The sequence below is a fragment of the Bombus pascuorum genome, chromosome 9, assembly GCF_905332965.1.
Source record: "Bombus pascuorum chromosome 9, iyBomPasc1.1, whole genome shotgun sequence".
Classification (NCBI taxonomy): Eukaryota; Metazoa; Arthropoda; class Insecta; order Hymenoptera; family Apidae; genus Bombus; species Bombus pascuorum.
This window is the reverse complement of record NC_083496.1, coordinates 15,434,608-15,456,578: the sequence shown is the minus strand read 5'-3', so window position 1 is coordinate 15,456,578 and position 21,971 is coordinate 15,434,608. Positions and strand designations below refer to the sequence as shown.

General features: G+C 34.6%; 1 protein-coding gene across 5 annotated transcripts; it reads right to left on the bottom strand.

Annotated features, from left to right (window-relative positions):
- Nucleotides 1-14,266: 14,266 nt before the first annotated feature.
- On the bottom strand, nt 14,267-20,095 carry LOC132910338 (uncharacterized). 5 transcript variants are annotated; one of them, XR_009658741.1, is made up of 9 exons: nt 19,875-20,095; nt 19,040-19,285; nt 18,702-18,956; nt 18,477-18,634; nt 18,132-18,295; nt 17,923-18,065; nt 15,566-16,000; nt 14,803-15,469; nt 14,267-14,454 (listed from the first exon to the last, which is right to left on the bottom strand). XR_009658741.1 is itself a non-coding variant. In XM_060965985.1 (7 exons), exons 1-7 carry the CDS (start codon nt 19,875-19,877, stop codon nt 15,869-15,871), a joined length of 1,101 nt encoding a protein of 366 aa, XP_060821968.1. In that variant the 5' UTR covers nt 19,878-20,095; the 3' UTR covers nt 14,635-15,868. The 5 variants fall into 5 exon arrangements, 1 of the variants encoding a protein (XP_060821968.1); XR_009658740.1 differs by having other exon boundaries at nt 15,618-16,000; XR_009658739.1 differs by having other exon boundaries at nt 14,803-16,000.
- Between the last annotated feature and the right edge of the window lie 1,876 nt (nt 20,096-21,971).

The following is a 21,971-nucleotide window of genomic DNA, read 5'->3' as shown; positions in this document are numbered from 1 at the left end:
GAACATTATCTGTATACTAATTTATCATTTTAAATATATTCGACCTTAATAAATATTCTTTCTTATTCTAACTCTATATTCTTATCATCTTATAGATATGTCTGAGATGAAGGGACGCCGGAGCCTTTCTTTCGGAATATTTGGGAAGGTCCCCAATACTTTAGTCCATACATTTTATTATAGTCGTGCTTAAACAATAAAACTGAGAAATAGCTGTTTATGAGTTAAGTCAATTATGATTGTCCGACAGAGATTTGTGACAGTGGGCTTAGGCTCGAAGTGACATAGTGGGTCACTGAACGTAGCCACAGTCACGAGAGGGACGTGCACCTAACAGAGGTATAAAGTAATTAAATAACTCTCCTTAACAACAGGGATTGACCTGAGGAATACAGAGAAGAGTATATAAGGGCAGTTCCACTTGGACTGAGGCGCAATCCGATAAGTTCGACTAGCCCAATGAACACGTACATCGAGTTCCTAATCGCAATCGTCATCCCGTTGACCGTGTATTCGTTATCGAACCTAAATTCATCGTCCTAGGCATCTCAAGCACTCAATCATCGATATCACTTGTTAACTTTTGTAATACTTTCCCATAAACAAACATCATCTGGTATAAGACAACTATGGACAACTCGCAACAACACTCATCACACGCCCCGTTTTCCAAAGATGATCCGACAGATATATTCATACACATTTTTTCTTAATACTAGATATAATATAATCTGTCTAATGTGTAACATGTATGTCGCATTGAAAAAAGCAACAACACTTTAACGCTGCATGCAAGATATATAAAATCCATTACTCAGCCAACGTGTTATTTTTCTATTTAACGACATGCAATTGTTAAATTGTAATTTTTTATTAAAGTAACAATAAGTGATATGTTAATAAAGTAAAGAAGAAATTTAAATGTTGAATAGAATCTCAAATATCCTATTTATTAAAATCAATATCGTAGATTGCGTTATTTCTATCCTATTGAATTAGCAAAGCTATGCGCTGTAAGTCCTCCACGTTATGAAATATTTCTAATTGAAATATTTCTATGTTTCCCGTAGCAGAGGAATTTAATAGAAAACAGCGACTCTTTACATAGCTAAGGCGTGGAAATACGATTTCGAAATTCCTAATCACTGCAACTTTGTAATAATCTTTAGGTACCATTGAATAAAAATACGCACAATAAATTGCATAACAAATCGTCGATTCGGTGCCAGTAACACATTACATATTCGCTGCTATCGAAATATAAATTGAATAGTTGAGTCAGTAATATTACTTAACCCTCCACCCTCAGCCAGCAAAGACTGGATCATTATTATCGTCGAATTTTTTATTTTGATATATCGAAGAGTTGACTCAAAAGGCTTTTCAACCTCCTCCCTCTTGCCAACCTCCATACATTTACTTTTATGATGGTGTAAAGGACTTGTGTGGAGGATGGTTTATCGTGAGATTTATTAGACGAGATTGCTCCTTGTTGAAACCCTCAAATATATTTAAATTGTTAAATAAATAAGTACAGAAAGACGCTCGTACTAACGGATTCGTTAAGACACTGTATAATCGCTGATAACTCGTTGGTAATTGATATTAATATAGTAAGTTGGTAGATAACTGTACCCTTTTCGGTTGCGTCCGTTTATTTATACTAGTCGAGGGGGAGTCGGAAAATTCAAATTCGTCTTGTACGTAGCAGCGACATTGTTTTGCTCGAAAAACAACATGATTTGAATTGTCCTCTAGCTCATGCGCCGCTACAAAGGAATAAAATTTTTATATAATTTTAATGGAATCTATGTTTACGTATTGGGATTTTCTAATAAATAAATTACTTAAAAAATAAAACCATTGAAATAGTTTGATAGATATGTAGACTCTGCAAGTCTAAACATCTGCGTTTGTGCATTTATTTAAAGCAGCAAATTAAAACAACAGAAATGTACTTAAGCATAGGAAAGTAAAGAAAATATCCAAAGTATAGCACTCATTACAATATTCAACGAACACGACAAGCCTTTGATTAAATTCGCAAAGATCTAAATTTGTATAAAAATCCGCAGTTTAATTATAAATATCGGAAACCTATATCGGTCAGAATTGACCCAGCTCTCACTCTCCAAGCAGAAAATACATCGACCAACGTATGCGTCAATAGCAACCAGTGTGTTAAATTTGAAGAAATTCAAGTTCGAACAGTCTCGAAATTCCACTTGTCTCTTGTGAACATTGAGTAACGATCCATAACGAATCCAATGGACAGAGTATCGGTTAAACTCTGACCGCTATTTAACCCGTGTGACGCTTCATTTGCACAAGATGAAAGAGGAAGCGCAAGAATGAAGGAAAAGCGTGAAAATTGTGGAACTTCGGTTTAAGAGACTGCGGGTGGCCGCTCTTCTTTCTCAGTGGGCAATTTACCCCGGATACAATTCACCTTCCATTGTTTTGTAACTGATCCCACCAGTTTCAGTTTCACGAGGGTAGTAAACCTGCAGGATGAACGTAACTTGACCTTAATTTATTGGAAACCATCGAAACAACACGGTTACTTTGTCTTTTGACAACTGTTTAAACATTATGCACCGTAAATCCAGATTACAATGGAACTCCATTTCTCTGAGTTTTGTTTACAGAAACGAAATTTTAGTTAATGCTTACTTCGACGTGTATTGAAGGACTTGTAGCACTGAAAATACGATATTTAAATTGTAGTTAGAAAAGAAACACTAAAGTATAGGTTCTGTACTGAAGAGTTTTATGGTCTACGTTTATTACTATTTATTACGTTTATTACTGAATGTTAACTGACTATGAATTTAGCACCTTCCAAAAAGTGATTTGTTCTAATTATAATTGGATATTTATTGACATTCATTAGCATTTACTGCAGCAGCCTCTTCAAATTCTATTATGTGAATGAAAGACAATACGTATTGGGGAAAATTAGTCAATTATTAGATGTAATTCTAGTTACAATATATAAACCCTCTGTTCCCTAATGGGTTCATAAAAATAAAGTTTTATCTACTATAAACTAGAACAAATATATTTTAGGATTCATATTGTATATGGATTGAACAATTGGATCGACTCCAAACAGTTAGAAAGTTTGTGAATGAAAAATTAGTAGCAGTTACTTTAAAGAGTAATTTGTATGAACGCAAACCCCGATGCCGGGTCAGTTTTCACCGCAGGTAGCTCGAGGATTCGTTTCACTCTCTTCTGTTTGCATTTCATTGTGGTACTCTATTTCTCTAGAGGATCGTAAATATCGTTGGTGAAAACCGCAACAGAAGCCATGATCGCGAGTTTTATTTACACCCTTGGACAAAAAGATAGCACATGTGTGCTATCATTAATTTCTCATAGATAGAGTCCGAATTTCCCAAGTTTGACGAATGGCATATAAACAGTACCTTGTAGTAATAAGGTATATGAGCTTGAAACTGTATCTTCGCTATTCCTCTTGTATTTATCAACAATGATTGTGAAATCCGGTCGGCGAAATGATAGCACACCAAGCATTTTGTTTCCATTCCTTAGTATTTCTGTGTATTCTGAGTGGTGTAGACGTAGTGAAAAGTAGAAGAATTTCATTAGAAACCTTACAAATTTCGATTCAAACAATGGGACGTGGAAAACAGCTAAATAGTGAAGAGATTCAAACAGTTTTGAAATTAAAGAAAGAAAACTTTACTATTTCTAAAATTGCAAAAGTTCTCAGTAGAAGTCGGAAAGTCATTTATAATTTACTGAAAGATGTAAATAATTATGGAACAAAAAAAAGCAGTGGGAGACCTTCCGCGATTAGTACTCGTGAAAAACGTGCAATTTTACGTGCCGCGTCAAATTCGCTTCTCACGTCACGTGAAATTGCAGAAAAAGTTGGCGTAAAAACTAATCCTCGGAATGTCAGACGTGTACTACAACAATCCGCGCACATAAAGCGGATGAAATTAAAACGAAGACCAGCTCTAAAGCAGATTCACAAGGAGCATCGATTATATTTTGCAAAAGAACATATACGGTGGAACAAGAAGTGGAGGAAAGTTATATTTACAGATAAAAAAAGATTTAATTTAGATGGCCCAGATGGATTCAATTTTTACTATCATGATGTAAGAAAAAAAAAATTGTCACAAATACGGCGTCAAATGGGTGGAGGTAGCATTATGCTTTGGGCAGGTATTGGGTATAACGGAAAGACTGATTTAATATCAATTCGCAGCAAGATGAATGCTATAACCTATCGTAATTTGATACAAAATCAAATTGCAAAGTACGCAACACATATTGCGAGACAAGATTTTATTTTTCAGCAAGATAATGCTGCAGTTCACACCGCTAAGGTTGTGAAAGAATATTTTTCAACAGAAAATATTGCAGTTTTGGACTGGCCTGCATGCTCCCCCGATTTAAACATAATCGAAAACTGTTGGAGTAAATTAAGCAATGCCGTTTATAGAGAAAATAGGCAATTTGAAAGTATTAATCAGTTAAAAAAGTGCCTTGAAGAGGAATGGAGAAATATATCGCTGGATTATATTAGAAAACTATATCGTTCTTTGCCGAAACGAATGCTGGAGGTGGTGGAGAATAAGGGAGGATCCACACATTATTAAATTTTAAAAGGTTTTTTATTTTTGTACAATTTAGTAGATAATAAACACTACAACTTTTGAAAGTGTGCTATCATTTCGCCGACCGGATTTCACAATCATTGTTGATAAATACAAGAGGAATAGCGAAGATACAGTTTCAAGCTCATATACCTTATTACTACAAGGTACTGTTTATATGCCATTCGTCAAACTTGGGAAATTCGGACTCTATCTATGAGAAATTAATGATAGCACACATGTGCTATCTTTTTGTCCAAGGGTGTACGTTTGGACTAATTAGAGTAAAGGTCATGGTCAAGAAATCCAAGCAACATCGGAATCACTGTCTCATTGTATAAATAAGTATATTTTTGCCTTTGGATCGTTTCAAGTAATTGCTGGATTTATAAATAAAAAAGGCCTTGCCAATTTTTGTCTTTTTTTCAAAACATACAAAATATACTCTAGCTTCTTCGTTTTCTGCTGTATCTTACTAAACCTCGCTAAAGGAATATTAGATTGTCCGAAAAGTATCTTTCTCTCGCAAACGTGTTTTTTACAACAGTGCGGCTTTATGCAAACGTGAAACCAAGTCTGTGAAATATCGCGGTGTTTATGTCAACAGAATAAAATGGATCGCACGTAATTCGGCAAATAATATAAAACAAAAAACATTGTGCGTCTATTATTTCCTCATAGAACGAAAAAAACTTTTTGGACAACCTAATATTTATCGTGGCATTGTATTAATCGGTATTTACATACTAATTAATTACGTCTGAGTATATTAAATTTCGTACCATTTTTTTAGTAATCCTTTCATATGACTACAGCAATTTGATGCTATGAAAATAAAATATATATAGTATGTGATAAAAGACGCGTCATTGAAGAATAATCATAAAAGATATAACTTAGAAAAAAACGAAGCTGGCACCCCGCTGGGAGTAGCCACCCACATGCTATATTTATTTTTATTTTATTTTTTTTCACCAATAAGATATAACACTTTACCAAATGTCCATAAGGACAAATTGTAAAAAACCAAAATAAAATAAAAAAAAAAAAAATTGAAGAATAAGGCTTTTTGGCAGCTACTCTTATCTCATACATGAGGAATTCCCGATAATTTGGAAGAAACGTCAAGAACAAAAACTATCTCTCACTTATTTCTAAATCTAGAAAATTTGTATACGAAAAATTATTATAATAATCTTATTTATACAATGCATAATGATGAGATGCCTGAGATACTGAGAAACTATGTAAAGACTCTTAATACTTTTCGGACTTTTCGGACAACCTAATAAAATAGTCAAACTCGAAGATGGTATCCCTCTGGGGGTAGCCACTCACATGTTATTTAGCAATTAAGTTAGAAAAATTTACCAAATGTCCAACTGGATAAATGGTAAAGTACAAATTAAATATAACAATAAAAAAAAATCTTACTAAATTCCATAGTCGTAAACTTCATACTACAAAAATGGCATACTTAAAAGTATTAAAAGTATGCGTCAAGCTACGAGGCACTCGCTATGCTATATGCCAACATTCTCACCCCCCCCCCTAATATTGAACAATTTTAATATTGAACGCTTCAAACTCTGTTCAACGATTGTTGATAATCTTAACAGATACTTAGGAACAACATGGTCGTCGTGGCGAGTACAATTGTTACAAATAAATAGGTGTAGGGGCTGTATTTAAGGCCAGGGTACGCGTCACGCCTATATCCGGCCGGGTATTTCCGCTCTACGAAAAGCACTGAATTGGACACGACGTCGTCGTCTGGGGAGAAAAAGACAGACGATGCAGACAAGTCGGTCGCGCGAGTTGGCGAGCGCCGAAACGTCGGATCTGTGCGAGTAAATACGCGTGGACACGCCCGTAACAATTACACGAGTGCCTGCAAGTATAATGAGCCGTGCGTTTCATTGTGATTTATGCCGCGGCCAACTTGCTCCGTGTCAAGACATCACCGTCCTTGTTCTGCTGCTTGTAAATTTGCGATGAACCGGCCAGAGATTCGTACGAAAACTACAGCCAAACTGAGAATTATACGTTGATATGGGGATTGAAGGTGTTGGTGGATCTTTTATTATTGACAGGATCCCTTCTTTTTGTTAGTCTTTGTTTATATATTCTTTTGAATTTGTTGAAGTAATTTTCACTTCCAGCAAAACTCTACATCTTCTTTAGAGTTTAGTTTTCTTAGTCCTCGAAATTTCAATGAACTTGAAGGACCTCTCAGTCTCATAGCTTTTTTAGGAACACGCCTTGCACAGATGGTGCAGCGGGGTACAGGCAAACTGTTGGGGTTATTAGATGTATGAAGAGAGGAACGCGTGGATAAATTGTAAAGTAGAAAATATATTTTAGTACAGAGTGTAAGTACAAGTAGGAATATAATTTGAGCTGGTCCCGATCCACAGCTAGCAGTGTTACCCTATGACTGAAAACCTTGAAGCCATCGGCGCCTGTCTACTGTCCATGGTCTGCCTTCGTCCCAGTCTATTGTCTAGTCTTGTTCAGTGCTTGAGAAAACTAAAAAGACCAAATGTAGTTTTCTTAGAAGTGGTGACCACTTCAACACAAACTTTTTGTGAGTGTATATGTCGAGTTATCATTAGGATTAGGGACGTTTAACGAACCTTCATTTGGATTAGCCATTGTTGTTATACACTAGAGATTATATTTACTGGTACAAATATGATTATTACAGAATTTGACAATTTTGACAAGATACTAATGACGATAATCTTAGGTTCAATAAGGAATCCACGGTCAACGGGACAGCAAATGCGTTTTCTTTCAAAGTCTAAGTCGAACTGAACTTACTTGTCCAGAGTTCAAGTGTAGCTCAACTTACTTGTTCACAGTACAAGTAGAACTCAACTAACTCGTCTCAGTCCAAGTGGAACTGCACTTATATGCTCTTCTCTGTACTTCTCTGTACCCTTCGAGTCAACTATATTTTTAAGGAGAGCTATACAGCTACTCCATACCTCTGTTAGGTAAAAACTGCATCCCATGACTCTGGCCACGTTTAGCGACCAGTTGTGTCACTTCGAGCCCAAGCCTACCGTCATAAATCTCGAGCAAACATAATCGGATTAAATCATAAACAACTACTTTTAAGTTTTATTATTTAAGTACAGCTACAATAAAAAGTCTAGACTAAAGTATTGGGGATTTTCTCAAAAATTCCAAAGGAAAAACCCCGATGTTCTTTGATGATCTCCGACATATAAATACCCATAGGCCCATGGCTTCGGAGCTCTTTTGTAAAGTAACGCTGCCAGCGTGCGGTTCTGGACTAACATACAAAAGTTTCTTTCGTTTTATAAGGAAATAATGGATGCACATTTTTTGTTTTATATTATTTTGTCGAATTACGTGCGATCCATTTTGTTCTGTTGACATAAACACCGCGATATTTCACAGACTGGGTTTCACGTTTGTATGAAGCTGCATTTTTGTAAAAAATACGTTTGCGAAAGAAAGACACTTTCCGGACAACCTAATACGATGCTGTACAAATATAATTTTTGTAGCCTCGTAGATATCCTGTAGATTATCCTGTCAAACAACGAGTATGTGAGTCTTCCCAGTCGGATTTTTGATTTATCATGATAAAATAAAAAATACGCTTGTGGTAACAGTATCCCAAAATATTCACTATACAGTCATTCTCTCATCCACATAAATTAAGTCGCATCCAGCTTTAGGGTTTCTCAGCATCTTTCGTCTTTCTAATGTTTTTGAATTACTTTTTAAACATAATGTAAAATTTTATATCCTTCAGGCATCTGATCTATTAGGTCGTCCGAAAAGTATCTTTCGTTTCATAAGGTGATAACAAATGAACAACAATTTCTGTTTTATATTATTTTATCGAATTACGTATGATCCATTTTCTTCTATCAAAATAAATATCACAAGGTTCGACAGATTAGGTTTCATGTTTGCATAAAGATGCATCGTTGTAAAACACGCGTCTGTAAAAGAAGACACTTTTCGGACAACCTAATACTTGTACTTATACTTACTTAAATATATTTCTATTATACATTCATTCATTCATTGCCTCTTTCGATTCCGAGATAAAACCTCGATAGAATTTACACGAAATTTACAAATTGATTCGTACCGCGTCAAAAGGCTCAGTTAGGTAAATGGAGACGACACCACTAGAACATTCGAATAATTAAATAAAATTGATAGCACGACAGAACGTTGAAAGTGAATCTTGAATAGATAATAAAGACTATTTTTATTTTTCACTTCTCTATTTCCTAGAATTCCTCCGAAATTTACTATGCTTTATTATGCTCCATACCATAAATTAACGGGTTAAATCACTTGGGTATTTTCTTATAGCTATCTTAACGTATATTCACTGTACAGATTATTAACTAAGATACTTGGCTGATTCTTAATCTCTGCTTGTATCCATTAACGAAATCTTCAATTATATTTACAACAAATTCAATTTCAGGATGCTCATCTCGAATATACCACTACACGAGACACTGACTACTGTTGGATGAACGATTTTCTTAGATATTCGATAATCACTTTCAATGTTCGTTTCCTTCGTTAGATAAACCTTCTTTTAATCTATCTCAATATCTAATAATTCATAAAAAAAAAAAAAACAATGAACCTAAAAAGATATAATTCGATTTCAATGACCAGTCTGAAAACCTATAATATTCCCGTGAAATATAATTCATAGGTCAAGATAATTTCCCATAAATCCAATCTGCCTCTTATCTCGACCGGCGTTATTAATCATTGGAGTACGGCAAAAGAGAAATACAGGAGAGCAGATCGTACGCGGAGAGCTCCATCCTGATCGATAAATCGGCCGGGCTAAACAACTCGTCAAAACCATGACACATGACCTGCACGACATGACAGGCGTCATGGGCATCGCGTGTCGCGCACCGTCGCTCTAATACCATTCGGTTCCATGTATTATTCAATCAGCCAATAAGGAAAACACGCCATTCGTGTTACACTCGATCCTTCTGCGTTCGTGTTTGTTCGTGATACGCGTACCAGAGGAGGGTGCTGCTAAATGAACTTGCGATCGTGGAAAATTGTCCTCGACAGGGTCTGTCGAAAGTTAATCACGCGGATTGAGCGGTCGAACGTTGACAGCTCGCCACAGACACAGCGGAGAAAGAAACGCACGAGTGAACGAGAGAACGTAAAGGCATTGAACGACTCTCGTTTCGATGGACGCTGCTTGTTTTTTCCTAGCGCCTTAACATTATCTCGTTGATAGGTTTCTTGCGTTTAATAAAAAAATTACGTACACTTTTATCCATAAGTCATTATTATGAAGTAGCGTATAATTAGAAAAATGACGATTTAAACCTTCAATTTAAACAGACTCCTTAGGACACCTGCTATTTTTGTAAAAAACTCCGATGTGCAGTGTGGATTATATACATTTTAAATAATACGCATTTTTAATATAAAGTTGTTGAATATATTCCTGTCGTATAAAGTATGAAGATAGAATAATTATTATATAATTTTTTTATAATTCCAAAAACCTGCTCGAAAACCTAAAAGTTTGAGCGAGAGTATTTCAGGTTGAACAAAGTCCTAAACATTAAGTACAATAATGATCGATTGATTATGGCGTGGAATGGTACGCATAAATCTAAAAAAAGTGATCTGCTTATTTATTTAAAAATAAAGTTTACCTAAGACATAATCATCACCACCTGGTTACCTTTTCTATATGTCTCATAATTAAATTCAACGCGTATCAATCTCTCCACGAGTCCATTTACACGTCGTTCTGGTTGTTTCTCCACAACCGTGGAACACAGTGAATAACAACGACGACGAAATAAAAGAATGAAAACTAAGAAGAAAAGAGAAAAGAAGGGACGATAACGTCGTCAGCTTGCGACAGTTAATCCTGCGGTCAGACTCGAACCGGCCATTACGACGTGCTGTCCATCGTTAAGAAGTCGCGTCGTGAATGGTCCCGCGGTAATAACGAGCTCCTTACATTCAGATTACACGTGCGCCGCGCCGTGGCCGGCTTACAACAGCTATAAAGCAATAAAAGTCGATTTGCCTGGTGAATACGGACCTGGTGATATATTGCACCTTAGCGCCCACGTAACTAAAGAGCTCACCGACCGCCACGACTTTAACTCTGCTGCGATTCTCCAATTTTTTATATTTTAATCTCACCTTCCTCGTTTTAATCGAATAAACGGCTTGCAACGACTTGGACAATTTTTAGCATAAAGGAAAAGCATTATTGGATTTTTGTGCATTTATAGAAAATTTGAAAGTGCAAAATTGCACAGAATGCAAAGATGTATAATATATCGTAAGTATAGCGCCCACGTAACTAAGCAGCTCACCGACCGCCACAACTTTAACTGCTGCAACTCTCCAATGTTTTATATTTTAATCTCATCTTCCTCGTTTTAATCGAATAAGCGGCTTGCAACGACTTGGACAATTTTTAGCATAAAGGAAAAGCATTATTGGATTTTTGTGCATTTATAGAAAATTTGAAAGTGCAAAGTTGCACATAATGCAAAGATGTATAATATATCGTAAGTATAGCGCCCACGTAACTAAGCAGCTCACCGACCGCCACAACTTTAACTGCTGCGACTCTCCAATTTTTTATATTTTAATCTCATCCTCCTCGTTTTAATCGAATAAACGGCTTGCAACGACTTGGACAATTTTTGGCATAAAGGAAAAGCATTATTGGATTTTTGTGCATTTATAGAAAATTCGAAAGTGCAAAATTGCACATAATGCAAAGATGTATAATATATCGTAAGTATAGCGCCCACGTAACTAAGCAGCTCACCGACCGCCACAACTTTAACTGCTGCGACTCTCCAATGTTTTATATTTTAATCTCATCTTCCTCGTTTTAATCGAATAAACGGCTTGTAACTACTTAGACAATTTTTGGCATAAAGGAAAAGCATTAGTGGATTTTTGTGCCTTTATAGAAAATTTGAAAGTGCAAAATTGCACAGAATGCAAAGATGTATAATACATCGTAAGTATAGCGCCCACGTAACTAAGCAGCTCACCGACCGCCACAACTTTAACTGCTGCGACTCTCCAATGTTTTATATTTTAATCTCATCTTCCTCGTTTTAATCGAATAAGCGGCTTGCAACGACTTGGACAATTTTTAGCATAAAGGAAAAGCATTATTGGATTTTTGTGCATTTATAGAAAATTTGAAAGTGCAAAATTGCACAGAATGCAAAGATGTATAATATATCGTAAGTATAGCGCCCACGTAACTAAGCAGCTCACCGACCGCCACAACTTTAACTGCTGCGACTCTCCAATGTTTTATATTTTAATCTCATCTTCCTCGTTTTAATCGAATAAGCGGCTTGCAACGACTTGGACAATTTTTAGCATAAAGGAAAAGCATTATTGGATTTTTGTGCATTTATAGAAAATTTGAAAGTGCAAAATTGCACATAATGCAAAGATGTATAATATATCGTAAGTATAGCGCCCACGTAACTAAGGAGCTCACCGACCGCCACAACTTTAACTGCTGCGACTCTCCAATTTTTTATATTTTAATCTCATCCTCCTCGTTTTAATCGAATAAACGGCTTACAACGACTTGGACAATTTTTAGCATAAAGGAAAAATATTAGTGGATTTTTGTGTATTTATAGAAAATTTGAAAGTGCAAAATTGCACAGAATGCAAAGATGTATAATATATCGTAAGTATAGCGCCCACGTAAATAAGGAGCTCACCGACCGCCACGACTTTAACTGCTGCGACTTTCCAATGTTTTATATTTTAATCTCATCTTCCTCGTTTTAATCGAATAAACGGCTTGCAATGACTTGGACAATTTTTAGCATAAAGGAAAAGCATTAGTGGATTTTTGTGCATTTATAGAAAATTTGAAAGTGCAAAATTGCACATAATGCAAAGATGTATAATGTATCGTAAGTGTAGCGTCCACGTAACTAAGGAGCTCACCGACCGCCACAACTTTAACTGCTGCGACTCTCCAATGTTTTATATTTTAATCTCATCTTCCTCGTTTTAATCGAATAAACGGCTTGTAACTACTTAGACAATTTTTGGCATAAAGGAAAAGCATTAGTGGATTTTTGTGCCTTTATAGAAAATTTGAAAGTGCAAAATTGCACAGAATGCAAAGATGTATAATACATCGTAAGTATAGTGCTTCCTGTAATACTTGGTAGGTAAAACAATCTTCTGTCCAGGTTCTACTTTTTTAAATATATTCTCAAGAATATAAATTTCCAAAAAAATCCGTAGTCCAGTGATGAGTCAAGAGTGGAATTTGCTCAGTTATCGCAGCTACGATCCGAAAGACCAGATAATCAAGAGGACAAATTATAAATTCATTATTATCGAATCATCGAGCAGACGTCCGAAATGTTCGCCGCAACTTGCTCAGATATTCCTCGACTCCTGATCCATGATTATCTCGCTCGTCAATCTCGCCGGTTTTCCGTCGACAAATTGATTCCCCGCTGATTACCCGATCCCCTGGGACGATCGCTTATTATGCCAGACTAAATACCTAATGGACGACGAATGGCAGAAGAGTTAAGAGGTGAGGAAGGCCGGAAACGATGCTATAGACTGAGTGCCACTTCATTAATACAGACTTGCCGTACTCTTGTTACGTCTTTTATAGATTAGATGTTTGATATCGAATGTTTTAGAGTCAGTTTCAAAGTAGTTCTTTATGTTCTGCTTTTAATTTAGATTGCTAATTAATCCTGTATAAAATATTTCTTCTTGCAGATGAGGCAATCAATTGCTATTGATTACAGTTTTTTATTTTAGTGAAAGAATTAACAAGAAATGGTCGTAAATGGTCCGCCACCTATTTCGATAAGACTTCACAGGCTTGAAGAGCAGCTAAAAATATTAAACATCTCCATGTCCTGTTTTAACTACGGTAACTCAAGTCTGAGATGTTACAAAAGGTTACAGATTTAATATATAAAACACCAAATGATCTGAGAGATTAATTAAGAGCTAAAAAGAGAGTTAAAAAAAGAACACATACTTTTACTGTACATTGTTATATAGTTTCCTTCATTTTGCAGTTTTTGTGGATTCTTTCACTCTTATATTTATTGTTCTTTTTTTATTCGTAGAATACGTAGAGTAAAGAGAAATAAAGACGCATTACGACAGGACGAAATTAAAACATCGGTGCAGCCTTTAAGTGCTCGTTTCTTTGTCAACGCTCGTTCCCACAGATTGATCCTTCAGCACCTTGAATTCGTGATCCGTCGCTCCTGCGCGAATTGTCGGACAATATATGCTGTCATATTCCTCTTCCTGGTCCCTTGTCATTTTCTCAGGATCCCTCAGTTTGTGAAACGTGTTGAAGAGCATAGTAGGTTCCGTGCAGGAAGTCGTGCTGCACTCTATTATGGTGCTCGGGCACTTGTTTAAATCGCAGTTGAATCCCATTACTCTCCTTGCAGCGAAGTCCCTGTACACTTTTCTTATTTTCTTTACAGACTCCGTAGTTCTTTTCTACAAGTATAACGGTCTCTACATCACATCAAATCGATTCTAACATACGGGTATTATTAAAATTGTTTTATTCTCACTTTTACTTGATTTGAAAATTGCTGGAACTTCCTCTTGCTTCTTTTTATCCTGTGCGCCAAATTATTCTTTTTTACCGATTTGCACACTGTCAATTCGAAACTGAAGCAACGCTTAGTTCAGCTTACAACTTTTCTAAATTCCTAACAATTAGTACTAGAACTACCATTAGGGCTATCGAAGTCTAAATCTAAAATATAATTAAACTATATTAAAGAAATCGGAAAGCAGAGGATACGAAAACGTATATTAGTAGAAGAAGAAAAGCAAGTTTTTCTTTATAAATTTTACAAAAATTCACTCAAACCCTCAGGAACACACTGTTATTTTTATCCAGTTTTTACCGAGGACCAAAATATTGTATGAAAAATTATATAATTTAAGAAGAAAAACAGACTTTTATTCATATAATTTACAAAAAGATCATTCGTTATTGTAAATCTAGAAAATCTCTGTGAAAAGTTACTCTTATAGCTAATTATTTTGACTACTCGGACAGTTTTAATGTTAAAAACAAAACAGAAACAGCGTCAATTACCTAGAGGTGTCCAAATCCTTTCTGTATCCTGTACAATGTTTCGAGCACCCTCGTCGGAAAAACGGCGGCCTAAATTTCGTCCTAAAATCTCTCACATTCTTACGACGTCGATCCATATAACACCCTACTGATTCTACGTTCGACAATTGTTCTATGTTCTTGGGAGCACCGGAAGGCATCGATTGATAGTTATTTATTTCATTCAATGTAGCCGGTTCGTGCTCGTTGTTATTCATCTTCAATATCCCTTTTTTATTCCCTGTTCCGATGTCGACCACAGATTCTTTATGCATATCTTCCCATTTTCTCCCTTTGCCACAGTGTTAATCTTGTTTCTTTCACTTCAAGATTGATCTTGGACACTCCATGAAGTTTTGACGCGTTTCAAGATTTCTCACGAATTTTAATATCGATATGTCTATAGAATTTTCAATCTGGTGAGTTGTTATAATCTTTGATTTTTTCAATATCGTTGAATATTTTAATTTTTTTAGGGGTTATCAGCTTCAGCAGAATATGTGCTTTCGCAGGAACTAATCGAAGTCGAATAGGGAATTCGCAGTATCGCCCATTCGCGTAAGATCAGCATGGTTTTGGTGCCTATTTTCAAGTCTTCATCGTGCGAAGGAGCTGAGCACCTTGCTATTATGATGACTCTGTCATGATCCTTTAAACATTACAGTGAAACATTAATTGAATACTCAAAAAAATAACCGGGAAGAGCTTTCGGTAATATGGCTTTATATTTATCATTAATTAATACTGCCCCATTAGTTGAATGTATCAAATTTCGTAAGAAACATCGATACTCTAACCTCATCCTTCATTAACCTCATTCGCATTTTCCTCCATATTTTTCGTAAGCTTCGGAGGCTTTCGAAAAGCTTGCGGCACAAATTATCCAATGAGACGGGTAGTTAAAAACAGCAGCATGTTGCGATAAAGGAGAAATGGAAAAAACGACAGACTAAAATTTGTCCATCAAAGTAAAACGAGTGTTCGTCTGATTTAAAAGGGTGGCGCCATTTAAACATGCGAACGTCGACTTTCATATACGTCTTTGACGTTAATGGTTTCCTTGTTGTTTCTTAATCTTTCCTTTCTGCTCTTTCGTAAAGGAACTTCTGACTGAAAAGTTTCTTTCCATTACGTTCTTTAAGTTTTTAATCGAAGGTCTTATAGTCCTATGTTGCGCGTTCTGAAATTAATTGTTCTTCGAATTTATAAACAATTTTTAACAATTAATCTATAGCGGCAAACATATAAATAGGAAAAGTTCTTGCATCAAATTCGATTTAATCGATAGAGTTTGTAATTATTGTTCGAAATGAAAATTTGAAAACTATTTTATAGGATGTATAAGCTAACTTAACTTTATCATGTAGAATAACTTCTAAAGTATATGTTGTTTGAAAAAATATTTATACGGAAGTTTCATGTGCACGCATCTTTTTTAATAGGTGGAAGCGTTTCAGAGATTTCAAGGTCAACTTTGTTACTTTAAATGGAATGCTATATTTTTTATGGGAGAATTTTGAATTCTGAATAAAAAAAGTATTGACCTTTATTAATCCTGAAGCTAATAGTCGACAATTAATTTCGCTTTGTTTCTGGCAAGTTTACTTTGTGTACCTAATATCAAGTTGCAGATTGAATATCATCCGAGATTTCCATTAAGCAGCGGTGCTTATATCCTTGTAAAATTATAAAATAAATATTATTTTAAAGAGGAATAATATTTATTTTAAAAATTAAAATTAATTTTGTAAAATTATAAAATAAATATTATTTTGAAGAGGAATAATTTTTAAAATAAATATTAAAAATATAGTAAAAAAAATATAGTATAAATAATTATATCCAGATAATTATATCCTTGTAAAATTATAAAATAAATATTATTTTAAAGAGGAATAATATTTATTTTAAAAATTAAAATTAATTTTGTAAAATTATAAAATAAATATTATTTTGAAGAGGAATAATTTTTAAAATAAATATTAAAAATATAGTAAAAAAATATAGTATAAATAATTATATCCAGATAATTATATCCTTGTAAAATTATAAAATAAATATTATTTTAAAGAGGAATAATATTTATTTTAAAAATTAAAATTATTTTTGTAAAATTATAAACTAAATATTATTTTGAAGAGGAATAATTTTTAAAATAAATATTTAAAATATAGTAAAAAAAATATAGTATAAGTAATTATATCCAGATAATTATATCCTTGTAAAATTATAAAATAAATATTATTTTAAAGAGGAATAATTTTTAAAATAAATATTAAAAATATAGTAAAAAAAATATAGTATAAAAATTATTAATTAAAATTATAATATTATAAAAAAATATAAAATTATATAATAATAAAAAAAATTATTAGTTAAAAAATATATTATACCGTGAACCAACAGCAATATCAGAGAATATGAAAGAAGGAATTCGTGAAGCATGCATTACGATTGGTGCAGACACTCCTCAGGGTGCAATTTTCTGGTTGGTTAATAGATTTCATCATTGTATTAATGTCAATGGATACCATTTCCAACATCTACAACACTACACATCTACAGCAATTAATGAAATTAAATGAATGAATAAACACTGTTTTATTAAAATCTTGCATGATATTCAATCTGCAACTTGATATTAGGCATACAGAGTAAATTTTCCAGAGACAAAGCGAAATTAGTCGTCGACTATTAGCTTCAGGATTAATAAAGGTCAGTACTTTTTTTATTCAGAATTTAGCACTCTCCCATATTTTGACATAAGAAATATAGCATTCCATTTAAAGTAATAAAGTTGATTTTGAAATCTCTGAAACGCCTTCATCTATAAAAAAGATACACGCACCGCGTAATATGCTCCTCCAAACCATTTGTTGAAACTTTTGTAAACAATTTTTTCATACAATGCATACTTCAGAAGATATTCGAGGTGATTGACTTAACTGAGATACCCTGTATATTTATAACGCCTAAATATTTTTATAAATTCTATATTATAGAAAAAAAAGGAACAGAAATAAAAGTTTGCATACTGCGATTAGCTGAATTTATGAGTAACAGTTTTTCTATTTACATATACAGTATTATGTATAATAATACCGGTAGTATATCCATCGATGTGCTGATATCAGCAGCAATAATTGATCTTTTCGCCATATTCTCGCTGTTAAATGTAACCGATGGTCTCTCCATATTTTCAACATCCATGGTATTCTTAGTATACCAATTTCTAGATAATCTCACTAAACCAAAAATTCGAAGATAAATATTTTATTCAACTGTAAATTCATATTTTTCTGAAAATTTACTTGTAGTATCAACCACGTGATTATCTTTTGACTTTTGTGGTTCCCCTGAATCATGTTGCTCTTGATAGACCTCTGCATCCTCTTTCTTTGCTTTCAAACTTCCTGGATTGTCTTGATGTTTATTACAAATGACGGGATTTCTATCTTGGTAAGAGTCGTCAATCCTGAAAAGATAAATTTACAGTAAGTTTAGATAGAATAGATTTGAAAAGTAAAAATGATGATCAATGCATGTGGCAAAGAAATAAAAAATAATGTTGCAATATTAAAAAATTTAATAATATTAAAAAAGTTATAATATTGATTTATAAAACCACGAAAGAGTCCGGAAATATATTTCTTTACTTTTCAGTATTCGCGGACGCATCTACATATTTTCTAGGACGTCCCTCAACCTCATCTCCGTCTTGCTCCCTATACTTTCTTTTCTGAGCGGGTGGTTTAGCCGAATGTGACGAAGAACCTGATTTTATCGGTGTTGAAGTAGCGAAACCATCTTTCGCCTAAAATCAAGATAAAATGTACATGCGTATTTATTTAAAAATTGTATGGTATATAAAAATTTTATACTTCGATCTTTTCCTCCAATATCTTCAAAGTAACCATAGTTCCATCTAAGTAACCATGCAAATGTGGTAATTTCTGTTCGCAACAGTTGAAATTTCGTTTCTTGAATATCTTCCACCAGAAATTTTCGTCGTCGAAAAATCTTTTCAGCTTCGTCATTTCTTTGATACAACTGTCTAAGATTTCTCGAAAATCATTTACATCCGATCGTAATGAATCTTGCGTTTGACAAGGAGCATCTTTCCTCTCAGTAACTCTCTATTAAATAAATATCGATATAATTACCATTCTCGCTAACAAGACAAAGTGTATCTTAATTCTAATTATTAAAATTATTTTACTGGTCTAATTTGTTGCTGAGCACATTCTAGCTCCTGAACACTTTTCTTCAAGTGTCGAATCCTGTCGAGCAATCTCTGTGTGTTGCAAAATTCCGTCTCCACTTGCGATTTCGCGTACTTACACTTCTTCAGGCTGCAGCATTCTGTTACTGGATTGATCGTCTGATAACGATTGCTCTGTGGTTCATTGCCGGCCGAAGGGGAAATCGAAGAGAAAGTAGGCGCGCAGCATCCTCGTTTTGATTCCTGATAACCAACAATCACAACTGCACTAATCGTGTTACTCTTGCGATCGACGTGACATCGATTAAATTTGTAGCAGCACACGAGTCGGAGGACGATGCGAATCGAGAGCGACTCGTGTTGTTGTTTTGCCTCGAGACATTGACACCGTCTCGATGTACAAAACGTAACGATAAATAAACTCCGGGCAAAACAGTGTTGCCGCTACGTGCAACCGTCAACCGAAGTTGAATTTAAACTTTACTCCCCAGAACAGTATAAATAAACGAACACGATCGTTAAGACAATCAGTTAGTGAGTATCGAGCATTCTTATAGCGAGTTAATATCGAACAATTTTATAGCGATTAATATCGAGCGAACGTACGTATTACCTTGTATACGCATATCGAGCAACACTGAGCGAACGACGACTAACTCTGTACTGCAAATAGTTTTAAATACATTTGACTATACAAAGTGTTAACTCGTCTCTACACTATATACACCAATACGTTTAATAGTACATCCACAAATTTAAGGTCATAGATAGAAGGAAGATTGGCTCCTTATAAGAAAGCGAAATCGCGTAAAGTGTTAATTAGGTTACGTACCATCCACGATGTAGTCTTTTCTCTTTCTGTTTAATACATTCTGCCATCAATTATGGGGTGAATTGTAATTTTATCATTTATAATTTGCTTTATCATGCCATTATTGCCCATCTGTTTTGTAAAGTGATGATAGATACTTGTAATAATTTTTCATGATTTGTGGTTATATGTGTATAAATTGTATTTGCAAGATGACGACAGCGTCATCTGTTTGGCGATTTATTCGCGCGCAAGAAGTCGAACGTTCGTTTAAAATCCACTGTCGATAAAATCGATCCAGTTGGGCCTTTATAAATCGTGTTGAATTCGTTACAGACAGTCCGTTTCACGGAAGAACACCTTTTCACGTGTGGTTTGAGAAACACAAAAAAGTTGATCGAGTCACACGAAGAAACGACTTTTAAACGGCTCGTTTACCATAATACAAACTGCTCGAGAGAATCAGTCGCCCTGAAATCTTACGAAACGGCTCGTAGACCCGCATAATTGCATTGTGAAGAGGGCCTTAAGGGCCTTCGGATCGCACCGCCGGTTCACAATGATCGTGACAAAAAGTTAACAAGATTGTCGCCGTGGAAAATCAGAGTGCTCGACCGCAGTGTATTTTTTCATTCATTTGCAAAGGAGATTAGGCTTGAAAGACATCACAGATCGACTTTATTGCGAACACGTTAGAAGAGCACCCCGCTGAGGATTGAAATTACATCATTCAAGTGCAAAGCAGGATCAACCATACATTCTTTCATGATCCTCGAGAGATTCTTGCGAACCATTTTAACATTCGATCTATATGTTCGTTGAATTCTTTAAACTTTCAATGGGTTTCTCTTTTAAAATTATTTTAACTATTTTCAGAAACAATTACCCAAATGGACACTGATGAATTTGTTCTGTTGGAATACAATGATATTACACGCACATGCAGAAATACTCTTACACAGACACGCACACAGGCATTTGAACAGGACACTTACACAGGTCATACTCATTACTGTATAAAGAATGGGGTAAGTACTTAAGGGATCATGGGTTACTACCTAAGTCTAGTCTGAGAGTAACTGACCAACAATCAACAATTTCCATACGTTGTTAATTATATCACTCGCTTATGTACATCAGGTTCTGTAGTTCTGCTTAATAAACATCACACAGGCATTTGAACAGGACACTTACACAGGTCATACTCATTACTGTATAGAGAGTGGGGTTCACAGTACTTAAGGGATCATGGGTCACTACCTAAGTCTAGTCTAAGAGTAACTGGCCAACAATCAACAATTTCCATACGTTGTTAATTATATCACTCGCTTATGTACATCAGGTTCTGTAGTTCTGTTTAATAAACATCACACAGGTATTTGAACAGGACACTTACACAGGTCATACTCATTACTGTATAGAGAGTGGGGTTCAAAGTACTTAAGGGATCATGGGTTACTACCTAAGTCTAGTCTGAGAGTAACTGGCCAACAATCAACAATTTCCTTACGTTGTTAATTATATCACTCGCTTATGTACATCAGGTTCTGTAGTTCTGCTTAATAAACATCACACAGGCATTTGAACAGGACACTTACACAGGTCATACTCATTACTGTATAGAGAGTGGGGTTCAAAGTACTTAAGGGATCATGGGTCGCTACCTAAGTCTAGTCTGAGAGTAACTGGCCAACAATCAACAATTTCCTTACGTTGTTAATTATATCACTCGCTTATATACATCAGGTTCTGTAGTTCTGTTTAATAAACATCACTGAATCTTATTTTAACATAAACATTGTGTCTTCCACAGATTATTAATCTCAACTTTAAGATTAAATTCTAACATATTGTATTAAGTTTGACTATTTTATACCAAATTCCTATTATGTATTAAATTTTATCAATTTTGTTCACTAATTTATTTTAAATTTATTCTATTGCGTAAAAAAATTTATTCTACAACGAAAAACGAAATAGTTTTATTTTTGATTGAATAACTTGAATATAGGTAAAGGGTACGGTAAATTTAGAGTCGTAAATCTTCGTTAAATCAATTGTTACAGCTAGACATTCAAATGAAACCAGAACCATACCTTTCTCCGAAATTAGGTCATT

Coding starts and splice junctions, on each gene's coding strand:
- LOC132910338 (XM_060965985.1), bottom strand. Junction 18,957..19,039: donor CTCAGCAACAAATTAGACCA/GTAAAATAATTT, acceptor TTTATTTAATAG/AGAGTTACTGAGAGGAAAGA. Junction 18,635..18,701: donor TATTGGAGGAAAAGATCGAA/GTATAAAATTTT, acceptor TCTTGATTTTAG/GCGAAAGATGGTTTCGCTAC.